We start from the raw sequence: 21,114 nt of genomic DNA, 5'->3' as shown, positions 1-21,114 counted from the left end.
GTTTTTCTTCTCTTTTTTGATTGCAGTTATATGTACTGGACAGAGTGGGGAGGTAAACCAAGGATCGTTCGAGCATATATGGATGGGACAAACAGCATCACTTTGGTTGATAAAGTGGGACGTGCCAATGATTTAACTATTGACTATGCAGACCAAAGATTATATTGGACTGACCTAGACACAAGTATGATTGAGTCATCAAACATGCTAGGTAATCTATTGTTATATTCAAAGAAACACACATCATGGTGTCTTGTACAGAACTGTGAGCACCCTGTAAGGGAATTTGGTAGATTTTTCTTTTAGAGGGTTTAATTAAAAATTGGAGTTGGTTGCCTCCAAACTAACCTTTATTCTTCTTGCATGACAGGCTGACAGCTAAGGGTTAAGTCATGGATTTTTTTTTTTTTTATCCAAGCTATTTAATGCATGTTGGAAGTGGTTGAATTAGACTTAAATTTCCTACCACCATTCTAGTGTGTGCTAATTAATATTTTGGAGAGTAGTAAAGTAAAAATACACATGATAATTACATTAAACATGCATAAACTTTATTTGCAAGTTTAACAAAATTGTGAGGTAAACCTTTAAAGTAGTAATAAATTGGTAAAAAAATGAACCAGCCTTTCTAAAGCATTTCCCATAGGGTAACAGAGAAACTGCACTTTAAAAATTATAAATGCAGGGAAAGTAAAACAACAAACATTCTATTTTTCTGACTAAAATCCTATACCAGAGAGATTATTTTAATCTCTTTCTTCTGTTGCTGATATTAAATTACCCATGTCTTTTACCAGAGCAAAGAGACAGTCTCAGTCTCTTTATTTCTCCAGGTTAGGACAACTGAATCTTTTTGCCTTTAGGGGCCAATTAAGCTGGACCAATCTGTGAGTCCGCACACCTAATTCTGTCGCCTAATTCCACAACCTTGTCCCCATCCAAGCCAGATTCCAGCCACAGACTGGTTCTGCTAATTCAGAATTCAAACCAAAATACATCTTTATGACCTGCATTCTTGGTTGTTGTAATGACACTGTACAGTTAGCTAAACATTTTATAGAATTAATTTCCCAAAATTTACATGTGTTTTCCTATGAGAATTTATTAGAACTTCAAAAGCTTTTCTGCAGTTAAGGCTTATTAAATCTTTACATTAACATTGACAAGCTGGCTAATTGAATAAAGGAGGGAACGGATCATATTGTATTTAGCACTTTGTGTAGATCTTTACATCTAAAGTGCCTTATAAAGGTTAACTATTCCTCAGAAAGCCAGATGAGGTAGACAGAATTATCTCAATTTTTTGGACAAGGACACTGAGACCTGGAGAGGTTAAATGAACTGCCCGATGCTACACAACAAACTGATGGCAGTCTGAGTTAAAATCTAGGAGTTCCTGAGTTCCCTGTCCCATGTTTGTTTCCATAGACCATGCTGTCTTGGTTAGATATGAATTAATACCACTAGAATTTCTGTATTAAAAGTATGTGGCAAAAGGTAAACCTATCATGGCATTTATATTAACTACTTCAGAGTCACTGCTGTGACATTATTGTTGATGAACCAGGTAATTCCATATTAAGCTCTTATTTTCAGGCCTTGTTTAATTTTCCATGAAAAGCTACAATTTGGAATGAAACTTATAAAGCTTTATTTTGGCAGCTTGGCGTTTTGGGGACATGAGAAATCTATTTTTCTTCAAGAAAGTTTTAGATGTTTTTTCTGTGCTTAGATCACACGCAAACACTGCTTATTTAAGTAATAAAAATTGTATGACATGTCATGGTCTTGGACAACAAGGACACAAGAGCCCCTGGCACATCTTGAAGAAATGTGTTTTAGGAAACCATGTAACTAGCAGCAGTACTTTGTGGCTTTCTACTGCCTCCTTTTTTTTCCACAATGTACTGAGCAGGAGAACCCCAAATATCCACTCCTGAGCTCACAGGTGCTGAAGCTAGAGCTACAGGGGATGCTGCTGCACCCTCTGCTTGAAGTGCTTTCCCTCCTATACAGGGCTTACAGTATGGTTCAATGGCTCACAGCACCCCCACTATAAAAATTGTTCCAGCACCCCTACCTGAGCTAAACATGTTGAATTTAACATAACTGCATTTACTTCAATAATCCTGTATGGACACAGGTGAAAACACAAGAAAAACTAGAAACCACTTATATATCATTAGGATCAGTATTAACTCTGGTTTACGTATGTGATGGTCTGTACCCTGGCTGTGATATAGCATTGCCATTGTCGGCTGGCAGTGAGTGCTTGAGCTGCTGTTACACAGGATGTAAGTAAATGAGCTACCGGGGAGGGGGAAGACAACCTCTGGAGCATCATAAAATAGCTGTATGATTCTGAAAGACTTTCATAATCCACAGCTTTTCCAAGGGCTTTCAGTGATTGCAAGTCTTACATTCATTCCTGTGAAAAGTATATGAGAAATGCCCTACCAAATGTATGTCACTGCTTGAAAATTTTATTATGGTTATTTCTTCCACCGAAGTAAATTTTTATCAAAAGCTTTCGATAGGATCCCTCGTCAGATTGATAAGGGAACTAAATCACCAGAGGGCAAGAGGCAGATTTCTGGAATGGATTAAAAACTTTTTGTGGTACTGAGGGGAAATTCAGTACCCATGGCTGCTTCTTAGACTGGAAAGAGATTATTTCAGCTCTGGTAAATTAAACTGGTGCTAACACTGGGACTACAATCAGTTACTACATTAATCACTTTGGAGGAGGAAGCAGACAGTGAACTGTTGAAGTTGACAGTGACACATAGTTAATGACATGTAAGGAGGTTTGCAAGAACTCTGGGTGGAATTTTAACAAACTCATTGGGTAGGGGAAGTGTAACTGCGTGAAAGTAAAGTGACAAAACATTGCATGCAGTATGCAGTGATGCACACTGAGGATCCTATCCAGAAAAGAATCTGGGTGGGTGGTGTGGGATGAAGTATGTCTGCCCAGTGCACAGCAGCAGTGGCCAAAGCAATCTTAAATTTGTAAACAAGGGGTGTTCCCAGCCTGCTCTCAGACACTACACAGCATGTAAAAACACCCCCTTCTTCGGGTTTTGTTTACGTAACCTGGGAACTAGCAAAAAACAACATAAATTTCAACTCAACTAGATCAAATAAAGTGTGTTCATTGGTAACTCTCTGCCTAGGGTAAGTAAATTTAAAAAAAAAATGTAGTAAGATGGCTTTTTATTCCCATGTCTAAGCTTTTCTTCCCTCCCCTAGACTAGGCCAACTCATGAAAAAAAAGCAGGGCATTCAAAAGACACACTCACTAATCAAAAAGATTATTTTAAACCATGAAGACATTTAGTAGTACATCCTCAGCTGGTATAAACTGCCATTGCTCCATTGATTACAGTACAATGGGGTTTTCCATAATGGTTGATCTAGTCTACCTTGGCCAGTTCCTGAGGCTCCAGAAGGTGATAAAACCTTAGATTATGAACTTTAATAATTAAGCAGTGTCATGTGTGGGAGTGTTAGGATTCCTTCCAGATTAATACAGGAAATCATTTTGAATATCTGCATCTTCTTAAATTGCAGCTGTGGGTTTTTACAACTTAAATCCAACCTCAGAATTCCTCTGGATCAGCTTTATTGCTGAATCCCAGAGATTATCTGTGTGGCACTTTGGACATGTTGCTTACAGTACTTGTTTCGTATGTGTTTTAAGTTTATTTTTTATCCAGATCAAGTATTTATCAGGGATTAGGGTGTTCTTAAAGACCTTTCTCAGGATTCCGTTTGGGGTGTTAAGCCTCTGACACAAAGTAATATTTCTTAAAATGACAGTAGTTCCAATGCATCTGAAGAAGTGGTTTTTACCCACAAAATCTTATGCCCACATAAATCTGTTAGTCTTTAAGGTACTACCAGACTCCTTGTTGTTTTTGTGACTAACAAACTTAATAGTTCCAGCGGTACTACCTCTGAAGTAAAATATTACTTGGTAGGAATAAAGGTATCAGAATTGGGATCTTAGTGGGTACCTCTTCAGAGGAAGATATTGTGTAATTATGAACCCCAAATTCCATGATACTGACCCTTAGCAAATTATCTTTCAAAAATCAAAGGAGTTAAAAAATTACATTTTAGTCACACAGGATTAAATAACCCTTTTGTCACTTTTTTTGCAACTGAGTTTCAGTTATTACTTACGATTAGTGCTAACAGTATGAAGTTACTTTTTCAGGTCAAGAAAGGGAAATAATAGCAGATGATCTACCTCATCCATTTGGACTAACACAGTACAGTGATTACATCTACTGGACAGACTGGAACCTTCACAGTATAGAAAGAGCAGACAAGACCAATGGGAAGAACCGGACGCTAATTCAAGGACATCTGGATTTTGTGATGGACATATTGGTCTTTCACTCTTCACGTCAGGATGGCTTGAATGACTGCATGCAAAGCAATGGGCACTGTGGACAATTGTGCCTTGCCATACCAAATGGGTATAGATGTGGGTGTGCCTCTCATTATACCTTGGATCCCAACAGCAGGAACTGCAGTTGTATGTCCTTTTATTTCTTATGATATTCTTAAGCACTTGCAGCTCATTGCTGCTTCTGGTTCCTTTTACTATAGAAAGGGAAGGATTCATATACATTCATCTCAAGGGTATTGGTTTTAAAGATGACCAGCAAACAGGGAAAAAAAGGTTTGTACCCTTTCTATGATGCGTAATGAAGAGCTGAAAAGTTGGTTGTTTTTTTAAAGCCTTAGAAATAGCAGCACTGTCAAGTCTGTCTTGTTTTGCTGGATGTGTTTCTAGGGTGACTCAGACGTGTACTAGAAGCTTTCCCAGGCTTTAATTGAATGGATGGGTGGGTGTGAGTGACAGTCTAAATGAAAGCATCTTTTCTCCCAAGTGTTTTAGTTAAACAAGTGTTAGCAAAAACAAAAACACAGGGTTCTAAATCCTCTGGGTAATAATCCCATCCCAATTAATCAGGTTTCACTTCCTCTGTACGTGGGATGTCATGATCCTGCTAGTTAGCCAATGGTCCATATAGCTCGTCCAGCCAAGTCTGATGTTTCTAATGAAAAAACAAGAAGGAGAAGAAAATGTGCTTGGGGAAAAGCAAATGATCTCTCAACTCCCCCACCACCAAACGTACAGAATCAGAAAGAAGCAATAAGGGAATGTCGTGTCACCTTTAACAAGCCAGGGATGACATGTAAGAGTACCTGCATTTAAGACTGTAGTGTGATTCCTAACTTCACCGTTATTAGCCTGACTGCATTATCATGCCATTCACATGTTGCCTGCTGTGTAATTTTGAGTATTCCTTGATAGTGAAGAGAAATAATATCTCAGTGAGATAGTGTTGGGCTCATCCTCCAAAACTATGAAATTTTGAGCAAAAATGGGACTTAAGATTTAATAGCAAGAATATCAACTTGTGATCATTTTTCACACCTCTAGATTTTTCTTTTCAGTCCTGTAGAATTTTTCCTTTAAATATTTTTTTACATGGCTAATGATTGCTACCAGTGTACTTGGGGGTTATGTTGCATTTTCTTTTCTTATGCATTTTGTTGGATTTGTTTCAGCTCCCACCAGCTTCTTGCTGTTTAGCCAGAAGTCTGCAATCAGTCGAATGATACCAGATGACCAGCAAAGTCCAGATATCATCCTTCCTGTGCATGGTCTAAGAAATGTCAAGGCCATTGATTATGATCCCTTAGATAAACTGATTTATTGGGTGGATGGACGTCAGAACATTATTAAAAGAGCCAAAGATGATGGTACCCAGGCAAGTTTGTGTGTGTCTGTGTGTGTGTGTGTGTGTTATCTTTTTTCGTATGTATTTTATACTTGAAGTTTTCCAGACAGCATCATCTTAAGCCCTGATGCTACAAAAATGCATGCACTTGTTTAAATTTGGGAGTAGTACCTATGGATTTGCAGAATCAGGATCTTAATTTGTATACAAAGAACAATAACAGAATTCTGTCAAATAAAGCGTGTTGCCACATGGCTTATATATTACAAGCTACAAACCTCAAAACTGTGATAGTTGTACAAAGACAGTCAGAGAAACCCTAGGCTGGTACCACTAGTTTACGCTTTTTATTTCACAGTAATTACACTTTCAAAATCAGTGCTATACATGACAGTTTGGTGAGCATAATATCGTTATAAAAGTTCCTGGGACTGAAAACTCAGTCTCAGCCATAAAAAACACATTTAGGCCCTAATTAAGCTTAAAGTTCATCACATACAATCATAGAAATGTAGGACTGGAAGGGACCTTAAGAGGTCATCTGCTACAGTCCCCTGCACTCATGGCAGGACTAAGTATTATTTAGACCATCCTTGACAGGTCTTTGTTTAACCTGCTCTTAAAAATCTCCAGTGTGGAGATTCCACAACCTCCCTGAGCAATTTATTCCAGTGCTTTCCTAATGTCCAACTTAAACCTCCCTTGCAGCAATTTAAACCCTTTGCTTCTTGCTGGATCCTCATAGGTTAAGGAGAACATTTTTTCTCCCTCCTTCTTGTAACAACCTTTTATGTACTTGAAAACTGTTATCATGTCTCCTCTCAGTCTTCTCTTCTCCATACTAAACAAACTCAGTTTTTTCAATTTTCCCTCTTAGGTCTTGTTTTCTAGACCTTTAATCATTTTTGTTGCTTTTCTGTGGATTTCCTCCAATTTTTTTCACATCTTTCCTGAACTGTGGCACCCAGAACTGGACACAATACTCCAGTTGAACCCTAATCAGCACAGAGTATAGCAGAATAATTATTTCTCATATCTTGCTTACAACGCTCCTGCTAATTTTTTTTTCAATAGCATTACACTGTTGACTCATATTTAGCTTGTGATCCACTATAAACCCCAGAACCGTTTCTGCAGTACTCCTTCCTAGGCAGTCATTTTCCATTTTGTATGTGTGCAACTGATTGTTCCTTCCTAAGTGGAGTACTTTGCATTTGTCCTTATTGAATTTCATCCTATTTATTTCAGACCATTTCTCCAGTTTGTCCAGATCGTTTTGAATTTTAATCCCACCTTCCAGCTTAGTATTGTCCACATATATTATAAATGTACTCTCTATGCCATTATCTAAATCATTGATGATGATATTGAACAGAATTGGACCCAGAACTGATCGCTGCAGGACCCCACTCAATATGCCCTTCCAGCTTGACTGTGAACCATTAATAAATACTCTCTGGAAATGGGTACCTAACCAGTTATGCACCCACCTTATAGTAGCTCCTTCTAGATTGTATTTCCCTAGTTTGTTTATGAGAAGGTCATACGAGACAGGATCAGAAGCCTCACTAAAGCCAAGATATACCACATCTATTGCTTCTCTCTATCCACAAGGCTTGTTACCCTGTCAAAGAAAGCCAGTAGGTTGGTTTGACATGATTTGTTCTTGACAAATCCATGGTGACTGCTACTTATCACCTTATTGTCTTCTAGGTGTTTGCAAATTGATTGCTTAATTATTTGCTCTGAAGTTAAGCTCACTGGTCTGTAATTCCCCAGGTTGTCTTTTGTGACAGGGTGCTGGGCAAGTACTGCTGACTCAGCCCTCTGTCACGCCAGCTCCCACTAAAGGAAGTAAATTGGAGCTGGCTAGAGAAAACCTGCACCTAACTGGTGCAGGGAGAGAGCTGCCTGCACAGTTAGCCTGGGGCTGTATAAAAGGCTGGGAGGAAGGAAGCTGAGGGAAGGAGTGAAAGCAGAGAGATAGCTCTTCCCCCCTGGGTGCAGACTCTAGAACTCAAGCCATGATGGCAGCACAACTTGTAAATAAATGGTACCAGTCGTTACTGAACCCCAGGGTCTTCCAGTGACTTTGTCAGCAAAGCAGGGGCAGGAACCAAGAGGGCCCTGCAGCGCCCTGCTACATCTTTATTTCCCTTTTTATATATAGCAGTCAAATTGTAAAAATACTCAAGTGCTTTGCTGAATAAGGATGGGCTTGAGCATCTGCTTAAGTGCTTTGCTCATTCAGTGCTTTAATTCTTACTCCAATTGCTTGCGCAATGATGATAAAGTGTGTTGCTATTCAGAGACAATGTCCGCAGTTGCACAGCTGTCAAGTTTTGAGAGTTTAACAGATTCCTGAAACATATAATTAAAATAATACACAATGAAATTCATTTTGAGGTAGACTAGATATAGCTTCCATTGTTCTTTGCCTCCTGTGACCTCCATTACATGATTTAAATGGAGCTGACACTATCCTCATATTGACTGGGTACATCACCTTAGGACAGGATGCAGAGATAAAGTTAAATGACTGATTCTTGGAGCGGCTAGTCCTGGAACCCACAAGAGGAGAGGCAATTCTTGATTTACTTCTAAGTAGAGCAGAGGATCAGGTCCAAGAGGTGAATATAGCTGGACCGCTTGTTAATAGTGACCATAATATAATTAAATTTAACATCCCGGTGGTGGGGGAAACACCACAGTGGCCCAACATTGTAGCATTTAATTTCAGAAAGGGGAACTACACAAAAATGAGGAGGTTAGTTAAACAGAAATTAACAGGTACAGTACCAAAAGTAAAATCCCTGCAAACTGCATGGAAACTTTATAAAGACACCATAATAGAGGCTCAACTTAAACGTATACACCAAATTAAAAAACATAGTAAGAGAACCAAAAAAGAGCCACCATGGCTAAACAACAAAGTAAAAGAAGCAGTGAGAGGCAAAAAGGCATCCTTTAAATAGTAGACGTTAAATCCTAATGAGGAAAATAGAAAGGAGCATAAACTCTGGCAAATGATGTGTAAAAATATAATTAGGAAGGCCAAAAAAGAATTTTAAATACAGCTAGCCAAAGATTCAAAAAGTAATAGAAAAAAAATATTGTTTAAAGTACATCAGAAGCAGGAAGCCTGTTAAACAGCCAGTGGGGCCACTGGACAATCGAGATGCTAAAGGAACACTCAAGTACAATAAGGCCATTGTGGAGAAACTAAATGAATTCTTGCATCGATCTTCACAGTTGAGGATGTGAGGGAGATTCAAAAACCTGAGCCATTCTTTTTAGGTGACAAATCTGAGGAAATGTCCCAGATTGAGGTGTCATTAGAGGAGGTTTAGGAATAAATTGATAAACTAAACAGGAATAAGTCACCAGGACCAGATGATATTTACCCAAGAGTTCTGAAGGAACTCAAATGTGAAATAGCAGGATTACTAACTGTAGTCTGTAATCTATCATTTAAATCAGCTTCTGTACCAAATGACTGGAGGAAAGCTAATGTGGTGCCAATTTTTAAAAAGGGCCCCAGAGGGTATCTCAGCAATTACAGGCCGGTAAACCTGACTTCAGTACTGGGTAAACTGGTTGAAACTATAGTAAGGAACAAAATTGTCAGACACATAGATGAACATAATTTGTTGGGGAGTAGTCAACGTCGTTTTTGTAAAGGGAAGTCATGCCTCACCAATCTACTAGAATTCTTTGAGGGGGTCAACAAGCATGTGGACAAGGGAGATCCAGTGGATGTAGTGTATTTAGATTTTCAGAAAGCCTTTGACAAGGTCCCTCACCAAAGGCTCTTAAGCAAAGTAAGCAGTCATGGGATAAGAGGGAACGTTCTCCCATGTATTGGTACCTGATTAAAAGATAGGAAACAAGGGGTAGGAGTAAATGGTCAGTTTTCAGAATGGAGAGAGGTAATAGTGGTGTACCCCAGGGGTCTGTGCTGGCACCAGTCCTATTTAACGTATTCATAAATTATCTGAAAAAGGGGGTAAACAGTGAAATGGCAAAATTTGCAGATACAAAACTACTCAAGATAGTTAAGTCCTAGGCAGACTGCAAAGAGCTACAAAAGGATATCTCAAAACTGGGTGACAGGGCAACAAAATGACAGATGAAATTCAGTGTTGATAAATGCAAAGTAATGCACATTGGAAAACATAATCCCAACTATATATATAAAATGATGGGGTCTAAACTAGCTATTACCACTCAAGAAAGAGATCTTGGAGTCATTATGGATAGTTCTCTGAAAACATCCACTCAGTGTGCAGCGACAGTCCAAAAAGTGAACAGAATGTTGGGAATCATTAAGAAAGGAATAGATAATAAGACCAAAAATATCATATTGCCTCTATATAAATCCATGGTTTGCCCACATCTTGAATATTGTGTGCAGATGTGGTCGCCCCATCTCAAAAAAGATATATTGGAATTGGAAAAGGTTCAGAAAAGCCAACAAAAATGATTAGGGGTATGGAATGGCTGCTGTATGAGAAGAGATTAATAAGACTGGGACTTTTCAGTTTGGAAAAGAGACGACTAAGGAGGGATATGATAAAGTCTATAAAATCATGACTGGTGTGGAAAAAGTAAATAAGGAAGTGTTATTTATACCTTCTCATAACGCAAGAACTAGAGACCACCAAATGAAATTAATAGGCAGCTGGTTTAAAACAAACAAAAGGAAGTATTTTCACACAACGCTCAGTCAACCTGTGGAACTTCTTGCCATAGGATATTATGAAGGCCAAGACTATAACAGGGTTCAAAAAAGAACTAGATAAATTCATGGAGGATAGGTCCATCAATGGCTATTAGCCAGGATAGGCAGGGATGGTGTCCCTAGCCTCTGTTTGCCAGAAGCTGGGAATTGGTGACATGGAATGGATCACTTGATGATTACCTGTTCTGTTCATTCCTTCTGGGGCACCTGGCATTGGCCACTGTCAGAAAGGGGTAGATGGACTTCTGGTCTGATTCAGTATGGCAGTTCTTATATCTCTCTTGCTTTCAGAGAACCTATTGTAAATTACTCATGTCCTTCAAACAAGAAAGAAAATTTACATTCTAAGCTATTTTGATTGTTGCCCTTGATTTTTTTTTGGGGGGGGGGTGTCAAAATGAATTACCAGCTGGGAGCGGAGGACTTTTGAAGAAGTGCTGAACATGCTCTTGGGATGATACTAGGTGTTAATTGTTGGAGTGTGGCTTCCCTTTGGTGGTACTTCCCAGGTGCAAATTGCATTGGAGATTAATTTGCTGTGTTTTTTCTCATGTATTGCACTGATTTAAAGGGTGTTAAGGTCTTTTAAGCAGCAGCTTCTCCGGAAATTTGGCTTTGTAGTTTACAACTTTCTTTAATTTTGTTTTGCTGAATTTTGCTATTTCATGTTCTATGAATTTTGCTAATTAGTATTTTGTATAGATATTGGATATTATTTTTCCATTTCTGGGTAAAGCTTTTCTTGGCTAAGGAAAAGAAATATAAATTAAAAAAAAAATCAAAAGCTATTCATTACATGCTGTCAAGATGAAAATTTGTTTACATAAAAATGATTCCTTACCTTATCTTTAAACACGTCTCAGAATATTAAAACCGAATTGTAAAAATGCAGTGAGGTTTTTTGGGGTGTTTTTTTTTCTCCCCAAATCCTGCTGTTTCTTTTTTCCATTAACTCAGTTTGGGCTATGAATAAAGCACAGCCTGTTTTTTCATATATATATATATATATATATATATATATATATATATATATATATATATATATATATAAAATAATCTTTGAACTGGATCATCTTGTCTTTAAGACATCTATATTCCCCTGCTAATACAAAATTGTTCCCTATGCAACATTCACCATTGTTCTATTCAGGCTAATTTTAATTAATTCTAGTGATGGAGACTTTGCATAATCTTAATGACTTTTTGTCCAGATATTGTCCCTAATCCGTAGCACATTTTTTTCACTCAGTTTCATTCTATTTCTTCTGGTTTTTCCTCCCTAAATAATGTCCTTCCTGATTGTTTCAGATATTTGTAGATTATCAAATTACCCCATAATGAAAATTACATGTTTTCACAGTTCTTGTCTTAATGGGTGTTCTTTTGTTGTTATTCTTGTTATCCCACAGCCTTTCACTGTCATGAGTGCTCCAAACCAAAGCCAAAACCCAGAGAAGCAGCCGCATGACCTGAGTATTGATATTTACAGCCATACCTTGTACTGGACCTGTGAGGCCACAAATTCAATCAGTGTTCACAGACTTAATGGAGAACCAATTGGAATGGTGTTAAAAGGAGATCATGACAAGCCAAGAGCCATAGTAGTCAATGCAGAGCGAGGGTGAGTCTTTTTCCTTGCTTTGAGGTTGAGTGAATAGTGCATATGTGTTTATTCATTTAAGGCCAGATTCTCAGTTGCTTTGAATCAGCAGAGGTCTGTTGATTTTACACCAGCTGAGTATCTGGACTATAATGTTTAGTTTTTCAGGAAATAGTGTGTTCAGAAACAATTCAGTCCTCTGTCGTGTGGAAACATCACAATAACAGCTAGTGCAATCAGATCAAAGCAGATGTATTCCTTTACGTTTTGAACCTGCATATTTTAAGACCAGTTCTCCCTGAAGAATGTTTTACAATTATATTTTTTAAATTTTTGATATAAATTTAAAACAGGAGGATGTGCTGGATAAATTTTCCACAAGCAGCTGAAATAAAAGGAATTGTTTTGCTGCATAGCAGTTTTGGTTATATTCAAGGTACCACGTCTCTACTGCAGGGTATCATTAGCTTTTGTCTTGACAGAGGTGAAGAATGAGCCCTTTTACCATTCTGTTTAATAAGTTAAATGCCCAACTTCCTGACTACTATTAAAATGGCTTAAGAATCATATGTCTGACAGATGTTGAGTGACAGTATTCCATATCCATGTGGATACAGCGGTTCTGAGAAAATCTGTGGAACATTTTCAGGGTTGTTGACTTACTGTTCAACTAGGGTATGATTGTATACAGTACCTAATATCTATAACCCATTTTAGTGGCTAGTGCGAGAGGGGGGATTAGAGATAGGTAAGGCTTCAATTTCATTGGGATCAATTTGGAAGGACATATTTTACAGTTAGAAAAGAAAATCTTTAGTCTGTGCTTTTGCAATTAAAATGGGAATTTGGTTTTCCAGGATGATTCCTGAAATACTCTGATTCATTAGCCTCCACCTTTCTAGCCATGCTTTAAACCCTTTTTAAAATAAATCCAAACTTTAATTTTTAAAAAAAGTCTTAAGGATTAAGGAACAGTGAATATGGTGGCTACCAGGAGACCTGAATTCAGTAGTGACTCCTGACCTGTGAACTGAACTGAACTCAGAATAGTGCCATTCTAAGCAGTGTTTCTCTTCCTTTGGGAGCATCAATCTTGTTAATCTTATTGGGATTTTTTTCATGCAGTGAAAGCGGGGGGCCATATTAGAGAGAAGGCAAGATTTTTCTTGAGCGTTGCTGAGAACTGGGGGTATGGCTACACTTGAAATTTCAAAGCGCTGCTGCGGCAGCGCTGCAAAGTGTGAGTGTGGTCAGAGCGCCAGCGCAGGGAGAGAGCTCTCCCAGCGCTGCACGTAAACCACATCCCTTACGGGTGTAGCTTGCAGCGCTGGGAGCCACACTCCCAGCACTGCGGCACTGATTACACTGAGGCTTTACAGCGCTGTATCTTGCAGCGCTCAGGGGGGTGTTTTTTTCACACCCCTGAGCACGAAAGTTGCAGCGCTGTAAAGTGCCAGTGTAGCCAAGCCCTAAGCCTGGGGAAGAGGTGCTCAATAGCACTCATTAGGTTTAAAAGAAACTATGATACAACTATAATGAAACCCCTGCCCCCAAAAGTCTTGGTTTAAGAGGCTGGTGTCTATATTTGTTATCAGGTACATGTACTTCACCAACATGCAAGAGCGAGCCCCGAAGATAGAGCGTGCAGCCCTGGACGGCACAGAACGAGAAGTGCTTTTTAGTACCGGGCTGATCCGACCTGTTGCACTGGTAATTGACAACAAGCTTGGGAAACTCTTCTGGGTAGACGCAGATCTCAAACGCATTGAAAGCTGTGATTTGTCAGGTACGCGGTTGCTAAGCACGCTGAGCATTGGGTATTTATAGTGTGTGTAGTCCTTCTCTGACACAGACCCAAAAGGCATCTTCTAACTCTAGCAATGCCTATTTTGTGCAGGTGGCTGCAGAAATTATCAGAAACGGGCTCTCTCCTTTGCAGCGCATACATGGACAGAGCCTGTAAACTCTTCAAGGACATTAGCACCATACCTGAGTGTTCTGGTTTTTTCAATCACTTGTACAATAACTCCTCACTTAATGTTGTAGTTATGTTCCTGAAAAATGCGACTTTAAGCAAAACTATGTTAAGCAAATCCAATTTCCCCATAAGAATTAATGTAAGTAGGGGAGGTTAGGTTCCAGGGAAATTTTTTTTTGCCAAACAAAAGACATATATATACACTCTCTCTCTCTCTCTCTAAGTTTTCAACAATTTAATACTGTACACAGCAATGATGATTGTGAAGCTTGGTTCAGATGGAGGAGTCAGAGGGTGGAATATTTCCCAGGGAATGCCTTACTGCTAAATGATGAACTAGCAATTGGCTGAGCCCTCAAGGGTTAACTCGTTAATGTAGCCTCACACTCTACAAGGCAGCATGAATGGAGGGAGGGGTGACGGCATGGCAGACAGAGACACACACCATGTGTGTGCATGCTGACTGCACTCTTAAGTACACTGCCTTATTAAATTAATTAGCAAGCTGAGATCTTAATTAGCAGCCACTGCCAGGAAGTTCCCTCCATCCTGAGCCCTGTCGTGTGTCCCGCCTGCTCTATGGAGATGGGGTAAGCAGGGTGCAGGAGCAGGGTGGAGGGGGACACCCTAACATTAGCCCTCTTCTTCTGCACCCCCCTGCAGCCCCTGCACAGCAAGCAGGAGGCTTGGGGAGCAGCTCCAAGGCAGGAGCAGCACATAGCAGTGGGGAGAGGGACAGCTGAACTGCCAGCAATTGGTAACCTGCTTGGCAGCTGCTGCACAGGGAACTTAGGGGAGCAGGGAGCTGATGCGGGGCTGCCGGTCCACCCTGATTCCAACCACCCACCAGCTAGCTCCAACAAGCTTCTCTTCCTGCAAGCAGTGGACAAAGCAGGCGGCTGCCAAACGACGGTATAAGGGAGCATTGCGCAACTTTAAACGAGCATGTTCTCTAACTGATCAGCAAGGTAACAACGAAACAGTGTTAACTGGGATGACTTCAAGTGAAGAGTTACTGTAGTTACAACTGGCTTTTAAACACCCAAGGCTGGTCAATGGCAGTGCAGACAATGGCAGGTAACTGTAGTAGCAGTAACTTAAAGGGGCATTGCCAAGACCGAGAGAGTCATTTAATTCACGCACACATGAACCCTTCCCACACACCAAAAACTTTAATTCTTCTGAACTGAGTGACAATGTAGTTTGTCTGGAATACTGATTTAGCATAGCAGTGGGAGTCATGTGAAGTCATCACATTTCCCGCTATAGCAATGCTACTTCACATCTTTTAATTATACTACTACTACTTGGCTTTTATGCATGGCTTTATCTGTAAATCTCAGTGTTTTACAAAGGTGTATAAGCATTATGGGCCCCCATTGTACAGCTGGGGACATTGAGGAATAGAGAAGTTAGGCTACTTGGCCAAGGTCACTTGGTGAGTCAGTAGCAGAACCGGTACAACAAATATTCATGTTTGCTACCTTCCAGTTCAGTGTCAGTCACTTCTGATCCTCTGTGGATTAGAGGACGCAGCATATGAAGGAGTCAGGAGAGCAACAAGTTTGGGACTAAGGAGCTAGAGACAAAATCACCAATCAGAGGCGGAATCAAAGTCAGGGTTCAGAGAGTAGAGTGCACAGGGCACAGTAGGAGGACAGTAATAAAAATGTGGGAGTGGCTGGGCAATAGATCACACCAGGATTGGAAGAGAAGGGTCAGGAAGGTGAGACACAGAAAGTGTCAGAACACTTCAGAACTGGAAGAGAGACCAGAAGTCAGGAGAGCATTTAGTTAACCCATGGAAAGAGTAGTGCTGCTCTGGGATAAGAATGCACAGAGAGGGTCATGTGGCAGAACACACAAGAATTGAGATCAAAGTAGGGACTGACTGTTGCTCTTTGTACAGGGCCTAGCACAATTGGGTCCCATTTTTGGCTGGTCTTCGGCCCTACTGTAATAGAGTGAGGCAGGGAAGAGGGAGAAGGCAATGTCAGTGATGCACCAAAGAAGCATGAGAAAAATCAGTTGGAGATAGGGCTGTAGGGGAATGCACCTGGGAGGAGGCAGGGGAAAATCTATGTTGGTATTGCCTCTAAAGAGAAGGCTAAAAAGCACTGCCAGCTACACCCATCAAAGAGGGAAAGGAGACCCAGTCAATTATCACTTGCTTATATTTGTAGCGTTCAAGAAACCTAGGCATGACTTGGGTTTCTGCTTTAAGGCTAACATCTGTAAAATCCCCTCTGTGCAAAAGAATTGGGCCTTGTTATTTTTATGTATATAAAATATTCACCAAAAATACCCAGACTTAGAATGTTTGCAGTGTTGAGTTGAAGCTAGTTGACAAATGGGTTTTCTTTTTGTATTGTAAGCTCTTTAAGGCAGGGACTGTCTTTGTGTATGCTCAGCACCTATCACATTGGGGCCAGGAGGTACTACTGCAATACAAATCATAAATTATAATTTGGGCTTCCAATTTTAGATTTTAACTGATAAAAAAAATGGGAGTGTTTTATCAGTGTTTATTTTTTTTCAAAACAAGGTATTTATCCAATAAACACTGAAAAACATTGTAAATGGTTAATCAATTTGTTGACTTCCCCTCTTTCCCAGTGCAGTTTATTTATGTAAGTGATCACTCCTCCCTGGCTTGTATCTCAGAGCTTGTCTGCATTACTGCTCCATCTAGACTATGGGGAGGGGGTTTCTGAAGTGCACCAATGTGTTGAGAATTAATTGGTCCATATAAGCCCTGCTGGTGTGCACTCATGACTCCCCCGTGTGCTTTAATGTAATGCTGTTTGAACTAGTACTATGTGCATATGCAGAGAGAGAGCCCTCAAAGCCCCCAATTTTTTGACATCTAGATGGAACTCAAAAATTGCTTTAAAAAAAAATAAAACCCAAAAAATGAAATTAATAAACCCTGAAAAACAGAAGCCCTAATTATAATGCATTGTTGGTTCCACAGGAAAACGATCTATTAATTTTTTCCTCTTTCTTTTTTTGTTTGCTAAGTGGTATGTATATAAGAAGTGACTTAGGACTCAGGTGGTACTAGGTGAATGATGACCAGCATGCAATAGTCATAGTTTTGGCAGGGGGTAGCACACTGTGGCTTCCATTGTAGCGGGTCTGTGTTCCCCTAAAGAACTTCACCCAGACACTACAGATGTAGCACCTTAAATTAGGTGGATCATGTTACAAGAAAAACTAAACTTCCTCTGCTTAGTCCTGAATCAGTGCTTACAACATATATTTATTTGATGAATATTAAGGGGAAGCAGCCAGAAAATAAGATGCTATAGAGAAGATGAAAGGGGAAAACTGTAGGGATAAAAGAAAATCTGTAAAGTTGATTAACCAGAGGATATGCCTCTCGTAGCCAGAGAGATATGACTATGTTTGATCCAGCTGAGCTCACTGTAATTTGATCCACTGAGCTGTTGATTTTTGAAAAGTTAACAGCACATTTTTGTGTTTAAAAATCTTTGTATTCTCATATCGCAAGCCTTGAAGAGAATCGACAGCCAAAAGGACCTTGGCTTGAATGAGACCATAAGAAATAAATTGTGCATTGGGCAAAACACATTAAAACAAAAACACGCACAGGAAAGGATTTTAATGTAAACTGAGGTGATCATGAAAAATCAGATCAAAAGGTTGTGTTGTATATTTTATTCTGATTAGGCAGTGCTAGGTATCCTTTCCCTCTTGCAGAATTAGGGAGATGACCCATTTTTTTAAACTCATCAAATCCAGATATTTTACAGCACCGTGTTGAAAGTGGCAGAACAGCAACTAAGCTGTCCAATGTTTAACTTTCAGGGAAGGTGTTACGTGGTCTTGTCTGTAGGACTTTCATTTTCATAACCAAGGGTTTAACCCCATGCCCTGCCTTCCCCCACCAACTTTGAGTTATTGATGCTTTTTGGAATCTCTAAGGCTTTGCAAACAACATCAATCTGCCGCCAGGTGATAGAACCTGTTTATTTTATTTTTAAATAGCTGAAAGAGTTTGAAAAATTTTATTTGAGGTGAGAACAAATACTTTGTATTCAATGAAAATGTAAATAGAGGAATTATTTGTCCTTCAAGCTTTTCATAAGGTTTTTTTTTATTTGAATTCTAATTTCCACCTTAAAAAGATTACACATTTATTTCATACTGGAAATCAAAGTGTTTAATTACTAAGGATAATTTAATTATATACTTCTTTTACTTGTAACATGATTTTCATTATCATTTTTATTACTTAACCAGAAGGAGAACACTACTGGGACTTCAGCTAGGCGCCTCTGCAGTAAGTCACTGGGAGAGAGGCAGCCTCTTACTGGTTTGTGAAAGGGGGAGACGCAGTTGATGATGTGAAACCTGCACCATTTCAGGACAGGAAACATCAACTTTATTTTTAGTTTTAAATGAATTTGGCCAATGTTTAATGTTTTTAAATATAAAATTTTTAATGGAATAAAAAAGTTCCTTCAATTTATTACTGCTTCTGTTAAGAAATTGGTCTATCTGGGTTTTTATAATGTAGGCCAATACCATGGTGTCTGAGCATAACTGAACCTCACTCTGCAAACTCAGTACCCAGGGCCCAGTTCTGCAAGGTGCCAAGCATTTCTGAGAGGCAGTGAGAACTCCAGTCTCATTGACTCCAATGTGAGTTAAGGGTGTTCCACATTTTGCAGGATCAAGGTCCCAGCGCTTAGTCCCCAAGGCTGCAGGTCCGCACCACCTTCCCATCCATTTTTTGTTACTCTTTTGCATTTCTAAATCATGCAAATCTGCATGTTTTGGGGAGGAAAGCCTCAGAAGTACGGCTCAGCCTTCAGAGCCTGAGCCAGTCCTCAGTGAAATCAATGGAGACGCTACTATTTGCATTGAGGCCCTCAGCTCTTTGTGGACCACCAGCTGTTGGTCCATGGACCATGGTTTCAGAATCTGTTTTACTGTATGCTCTCAATTCTCTGTTCAGCACTGTGATATGTACTCCTAGTACTACAGCATTACAGGAGGTCCTCATCCTCCCACCCCATTTTCAGTGGCCCAGGACAAAGGGAAGCAGTCAACACTGGACAAGGATTGAATGCATTTCTTCCGTAAACCTTACTAGTACTAGTTATTTCCCACTGGAGAGGGTTAGTATTGCCTAAATGTGTGAGAGAATTAATTTTAGAATTAATCAGAAGGAGCTGGAAATTCCTGACCTCCATATAATTTCCCTTTAATTTAAAATAATCTGTCTGTATCAGGCAGTGCTCCTTTTAGCAGTATAGTAAGAGTCTTTGTGCACTGTAATCTTCTGAACAAATTAAATAGCAGCTGTAATTGAAAGACATATTATATTTGCATGCATGGCTGAGCTCTTAAGTAATTTATTCAGCAAATTATTTGAATCTAGTGCTGATTAATGTTTTTACTGTGTATCCAAATTCTGTACTTATTTTGTGGCATTAAAAAAAAAGTTTAAATGCCAGAGAGGAAAAGAGTAAGTTAGTCACAATTATCATTATTCCATAATTAAATCTTAGAGCAGAGATACCACTGACTCACATCGTCCATTACACTTGTCATTTCTTGTGGAATACATCTGGTACACATAGGCAGGAACTGCCTGCCAGTGGTTTCTCTGACGTAAGAGAATGATTCAGGGACTGTCATTATGGAAAAAACTACAAAAAAAAGTTGCAACTTTTTTAAGCACCTTTCACAAAAATGGTACAATAAACACTATCAGACTGCCAACAGTAAAGGTTAAAAGCAGCCACAAATATATTTTTCTTTTAACAAATTTTAAATGTTAGCTCAGAGTGTTTTGAATGATAGGACAGATGATTTGATTTTGTTGTTGTTGTTGTTTAGAGGTGAAACACCATTTTGATTTTTATCCCATTGCTTCCAAACACTAAAGTTAGGCTCACTGGATGATTGGGCAGGTGAAAGGAAGTATGAAGGAAATGGTATGTGGAGGTAGGAAGTAGAATGTGGCCAGTTTTCAGATGCATCTGTATGGACGTTGTTTAGCATACAACAGGATTTGTGCCCTTACCTCTCCCTTTGCAGGTGTATACTGCATTCATTTAGTAGTAGTAGTAGTGGTAGTAATAACAACTTGTATTCTAGTAGTAGGTAGAGGCCCAAACCAAGCCTGGGACAGTTTCATGCAAGGCATTCTACAAATGTAGAGGGAGAGACTCTCCCTGCCCCACGGAGCTTACAGACTACATGTAGACTGGGCTACAATACAAAATGCTACAGCGTTCGCATGCACTGACCACAGAAGACTGGTCAGTGTAAACCAGGACAAATCATGGTCAGCATGACATCAGCGAACCACAATTAAATCCTGCTGGGTTGAGGGCTCAGTCATGGTTAGCTGACATGATGGTTAACGTAGTATGCCCTGGTCTGTAGAGTCAGTTAACTCAGTTCTTCTTAGTAACCATTTTCAAACACCGTAAAATGCCCTAGGGGTGACAACAGCTCTGTCTTAGATGCATGGAAATGTTAGTTTTAAATTCAGCACCGTTTCTTTCTACTTTATGAGGGTCAGGCACTTGGAAAGTTATCTTAGAATCTCTGTCCTGTGGAAGTAAGATGTCAGAGATCGTTGTTGAAATACTGACACTGGTTTTTTATGAGCATGTTCCCCCTCGCCATCTTTGTCTTGTCCATTCTTTCCACACTGTCCCCTCATCTTTCTCCTTCCTGTCTTAGAGCCTGCTTCTCTTTCCATTCAGCTGCTCCCCACTTCCAAGCTCATCTATACTCTCATGCCATATTATTGATCAGACTTATCTCATCACTGCCTGTCGCTTTGCTGCCTTCCTCCATCAAGCACTTTCTCTTTATCTCCATTTTCAAGGCTCTAACTGTGGCCTGAATAAACCATCTGCCTCATTTACCCCTCAGTACCTCCCTCCCTTTGTTCCTGAGGCTGCCCTCTGCAGCAGGAGCTTTGAGGCCCTGCATCTCAGCAACTGAGCTGGATTTTTTCCCTGTTGGGGATCTGCTGCTGACAACT

General features: G+C 39.6%; 1 protein-coding gene across 3 annotated transcripts in view; it reads left to right on the top strand.

Moving 5' to 3' along the window:
* LRP5 (LDL receptor related protein 5) overlaps positions 1–21,114 on the top strand; it is a 266,866-nt gene that overhangs the window by 214,212 nt on the left and 31,540 nt on the right. For all 3 annotated transcript variants that reach the window (XM_050952781.1, XM_050952780.1, XM_050952782.1), the window contains exons 11-15: positions 27–211; positions 4,223–4,546; positions 5,590–5,792; positions 11,913–12,124; positions 13,699–13,889. In XM_050952781.1, coding sequence (XP_050808738.1) covers positions 27–211; positions 4,223–4,546; positions 5,590–5,792; positions 11,913–12,124; positions 13,699–13,889 — 1,115 coding nt within the window. The remainder of the gene's footprint in view (positions 1–26; positions 212–4,222; positions 4,547–5,589; positions 5,793–11,912; positions 12,125–13,698; positions 13,890–21,114) is intronic.

Source organism: Gopherus flavomarginatus, chromosome 5 (assembly GCF_025201925.1).
Source record: "Gopherus flavomarginatus isolate rGopFla2 chromosome 5, rGopFla2.mat.asm, whole genome shotgun sequence".
Lineage (NCBI taxonomy): Eukaryota > Metazoa > Chordata > Testudines > Testudinidae > Gopherus > Gopherus flavomarginatus.
This window is presented reverse-complemented; position numbering and strand designations above follow the sequence as displayed.